Source organism: Euwallacea fornicatus, chromosome 34, assembly GCF_040115645.1.
Source record: "Euwallacea fornicatus isolate EFF26 chromosome 34, ASM4011564v1, whole genome shotgun sequence".
NCBI classification, from domain to species: Eukaryota; Metazoa; Arthropoda; class Insecta; order Coleoptera; family Curculionidae; genus Euwallacea; species Euwallacea fornicatus.
In genome coordinates, this window is record NC_089574.1 from 1,622,663 (window position 1) to 1,627,550 (window position 4,888).

General features: G+C 34.8%; 1 protein-coding gene across 1 annotated transcript; it reads right to left on the minus strand.

Moving 5' to 3' along the window:
* On the minus strand, nt 1-4,174 carry Calr (calreticulin). The gene is made up of 7 exons (XM_066299768.1): nt 3,954-4,174; nt 3,670-3,774; nt 1,411-1,709; nt 882-1,206; nt 685-827; nt 387-608; nt 1-311 (listed from the first exon to the last, which is right to left on the minus strand). Exons 1-7 carry the CDS (start codon nt 4,039-4,041, stop codon nt 291-293), a joined length of 1,203 nt encoding a protein of 400 aa, XP_066155865.1. The 5' UTR covers nt 4,042-4,174; the 3' UTR covers nt 1-290.
* Nucleotides 4,175-4,888: the final 714 nt, after the last annotated feature.

Consider the following 4,888-nt stretch of genomic DNA (forward strand, 5'->3'; position numbering starts at 1 on the left):
TTTAAAAAAGTATAATACAGCAATTTATTTTAATTTACGTAACCGTTATAGCGCCTCGCGTCCATGGTACGTAGGTGACTTTTTTTGTACAAAGAAAATCTGCATTGCCTATCAAAAAGAAACAAAAAATTTAAACATCTCATTCCTGCGGTATTGGCAAAATGTTCACTATCTTCGGTACAAAAAAAACTAATAAAAAATCAGTCGAAAACAGTACACACTGATAAAGAAACACTGCACACCATAACAATATAAAAAAGTCTTTTCATTCTTATAAATTACACAACCATCTACAGTTCATCGTGTTTCTCCTGAAAAGAAAAAGATAAAGTTAGAAGTCAGATTTAAACCCAAAAATATTATGCCAAATGTCGTCAGGAACTTACTTCGACTTGTGGTTCACGGTCCTCTTCATCTTCATCATCATCGTCACCTTCATCAGCGTCGGTGTCATCAGCGGCTTTTCGCGCCTCCGCCTCTTCCTTATCTTTAGCTTCTTTAGCTGTCTTTTCACCTGCTTGTTTTTCTTTCAGGCTAGAAAGTGCATTGCTGGCATATGTAGCGTCATCGGTGATAAGGATGTTATCGAAGATGGAGCCAGATTTGACCTGTAAATCAACAAATACTCGCATTAAAAATAAATCAAATTATTGTTTTTGAAAAGTGATGGAGTTAATTTCTCACCTGCCAGAGATCCAAACCGATTCCGCAAATTTCGTCGTGTTTGTATAAATCGGGAACCGGGGAGTATTCGGGGTTGTCAATCTCGGGATGGACCCATTGACCTTTGTATGCGGGGTTGTCAATTTGCTTTGGTTTCCATTCTCCTAAAAACCAAAGAAGTTTTAGTAGACGGCAAAAGGCGGCAAAAGTTTTCTTACCCTTGAAGTCAGGATTATCAATCATGGGCGGTTCCCACTCTCCGTCCATTTCATCATCCCAATCGTCGGGCTTGGTGGCGGCAGGGTCGGGGATGTGCTCGGGTTTGTCCCAGTCTTCTGGTTTTGTGTCATCTGGGTCAGGAATAGTCGCCCGGTCGTCCCAATCTTCAGGTTTCTTAGCTTCGGGGTCTTTAATCTTCTTGGGAGGGAGAATGTCCCAGTCGAGTTCCAAAGAACCGGATTGCACTTGTTCGTTGTCGATGAGGACTTCGTATTTGTTGTCAGGATGGATGATAAGGGTGTATGCGTGGGTGTATTCATCATCCTATAAGAAAAATATTGATAAAACACCCAGTACAAAACTTAGAACATTAGCTTGTGAGTAAATATTGGTTTTAATCTACAAGTTCAAAAACGAACTTTAATCTATCATTTAATAAGTTAATTTCCAGGCTATTTTACCACAACTTATGGGTATATGTTGAAAACAAATGTATATTTACACACAAACAAAATTGAAACAACTTACCTTACACCTGATGTCCTTGTTAATTAGATGGTTCTTATCCTTGTAATTGAGAATAACATGAACCTTCTTTGTTCCTGGTCCGCAAATATCAGGACCGAACATTAGCCTGTAGGGGGTTTCGCCATGAAGATCTTCTTCTTTGAAGTTGCAATCGAAAACTTTGACATAGCCTCCACCACAGTCGATGTTCTGTTCATGTTTGACGGTAAATTGAACTACTAAGTCCTTGCCCTCGGTACTGAATGGTTCGAATTTGGTGCTGAGAGCGTAGAAACGAGCGTCTTCTGAGGTTTGAAGTCCTATAAGAAAACGAGAAAAGAATAATAACTATGAAATTCGTGAAAGATATAGATTGTTATTAAAAACGATCCATGGTAAAAAAATTTTCGTCCTATTTAATGCTGTATATATGTATATCTTTCTTTTTTACAAAAGATTTTTATCTCAAATTGTGTAGTGGTTTATCGACTATTTTTTTGTTATGTCTCTATTCCTTGAATCCCCACAATATATTTTATTAATATTTTTGAGGCAAAACTTCGAAAGTTATCTTTTAATATGTGGGTATTCATGTAAATTTCATATAAAAACTAATTTCTAAATAATTGCCTTTCAACTATAATTAAAAGATCGTTCTTTGTTTTCATTCAGTCTTTGTTGTGAGCACATTTGTGCGTACCTCATAAACAAAACCTGAAATTGAGTAAATTGATTTCTATTTGGAATAGAGCCAATTCAAATATCTAAAAATATATTGTCTACTTATGATTTTTATAAAGCTTCATATTTTACAAATTTTATACCCTATACCTGCTGGTTTAGGCAGGTAAATTTAGCCCATTCCCCACGTGAATATTTCACAGCTGCATAAAGTTATATTTATTATAGATCAAAAATAGAAAGTAAAAAAAATTTTTAGCTTTTTCAAAAAGATAAATGAATCACTTTATCATTAGTGTGACTAATATCTGAACAGAGACATTATTGCAACTATTCAACGGTCATTAGTAGTAAGCAAATTGTAATTATGAAAAATAATTAAGGAAGCATATTGAAACTAAAACAAGTACCGTTCGAACCCTTTTTGATGAGAATCCAATTAAAAACGAATTCCTGTTATAATTTCGGCTATAAACAAACAGTTGCTGTTTTAGATTTTACCACTTTTTAGATAATTTAAGGCATGAGGTGATTAATTAATTCCCAATGTACCTTTTAAGCAATAGCTAAACCTACAAGGAAATATAATCATTTTTCCATTTATTTAAATTGCTCAACTAATGGATTTTTGGTAAATAGATACCAAAATATGTACCTACAGATTACAGATTGATTAAAATTTAAGTAATTTCACTGCAATTGCGAAAATTATTTGTTATATTTCAACACATTATTAATTAAAAATGGCATTTATCTTTGTTTTTCTTAGAAATTTTAATCACCCACTATTGAAGTTAAAAAAAACTGTATTTGAAGTTGCTTAAATGTGATGGTTCAGACTAATTTATTATATGATTTTAAAGCATTTACATATGTTAAGAACGTAGTTGGTTACTTAAATAATTTAATTCATAATTAAGGGCATGACTTTCATTTAAATTACCCTGCTAACCACCACAGATTCTATAGATTCTTCTTAGGTACTCATTTAGTTTAATGCTTTCTCATATACCTTCTTAAATTCTGATTTGGAGTTTAACCAATCAACTTATTTAGATTCTGTACCGGCTATTAGCAGATCATTCACTCAATTAACTATTAGTATGTATGTGTGTGTGTGATAGTGTATGGGATATTGCTCAGTTATTGAAGTCTGGAAAAGTCTTAAGTAATATGAGGCAACTTTTATAATAAATGAATTCTTAAGTAGGGAAATTTAAATCTGAAGTGAATGAACACCCAAAATGCAAATAGTAATCTTCTGAGCTTTGTTGATCTGGGAATGTTTAAATATTATAATAATTGTTTGGTACTACTTGGAATTAGTGTGTTAGTGGTTTTTAGCTAAAAAATAGAATTTCACTGATGTGTGCTGTTCAAGACATTCTTTTCAAAGCCAGATAGATAACATAAGGTCAAAGGATGGTTATTGAAATATCAAAAATCTCATCTGATAATGCCAATAAAACCTAAAGAAAATTTGAAGGGGAGGATCAGTGATTTACCTTTAAAATACCTCAGAAATGCCTTAGAAATACCTTGAATGTTTATATCAAAACACCAGAGGGAGGTGCCCTTCACGATAAGCTTAACACTTACCTTGATCATCTTCTTCATTGAAAAAGAACTTGCCAGCAGTCCTCACAAATTTGCCAAACTCTTTTCCAGGGTGTTTGCTATAGATCCATCTTTTTTCCCATGAGTCTGAAAGATATGGATAATATCGTAATCTCAGAAGCAATCGCGTTTAGCTTAAAGCTAGTGTAAATGAAGTATCGTTGGGGAGACAATAAAAGCTGCTAAAGGCATAATTGGTCAACCCACCCCATTGAGAGAGTTCTAGGGGCTATTGCCGGCAAACTAGTCGATTTCAACGGACTTACCATCAGAAAAGTTTTCTTCGAAATGCACTTTAGCAGAAGTTAGCACAGTACACAAAGAAATAGCCGAAAATAATAAAAATAACTTCATTTTCAGGCTTTTTCGCACTGTACTCCGAATTACAAACGTCAAAGAACTAACACAAGCAAGAGCAAAGTGCTAAAAACAACTTTCCGAATTGAATACTAAACCTAAAATTCGGTGATATCACAGACCAATGTTGTAGAACCGCGCTTTGTCCGTTGTATTTATAATCTCACTGATAACTGCGGCCGTAGGTCGTTGATAAACAACTGGCAAGACAGATGGAAAGCTCTGATTGGTCGGAATGATACGTTTATTTGTTATTTCATACGTGGCTGCCTGTTTTCAGGCTGCCATGACAATACACTCGACGACGTGAAGAACGCTATTTTCGAGGACGTTTACAGCTGGAGTGCTACGATTGGGTGAAGTTCGGACGATTGGTCGAAGGCGCGTATTTAAATTTCCATGTCGTAGCTGATAAGCCGGTCAAATTGTTATTTATTACATTTAATTTCGAATGTATGTAATAATAATAATGTTAGTTTTTGCTGGCATATGTAACTTGCAACTTGCAAGCATTTAAAAACATTTGTTCAAGTATCAAGGCAAGTTTGAAGCGTTTCTGATAGAAACAATCTCCGGGATATGGGAACTTTTATACTTTGGACACAGTTTACGGATTTTGTGAATTCCAATGAAAATTCTATATCCGGGCTGGAGAATATACGTAGCACGACATTGATAGTTGCTTACTGTTATCTTTGTTTTTAACCACAGGCCTCTTGATATTATTGACCCAATACCTTTTTGAAAATTGCCAGACGCATGGGCAGTCAGCTAATCAAGAGAGCGCATGCGTCTGGAAATTTTCTTGCCATTGAAACTTGCATGCGTAGTTCTCTGTCTTCCT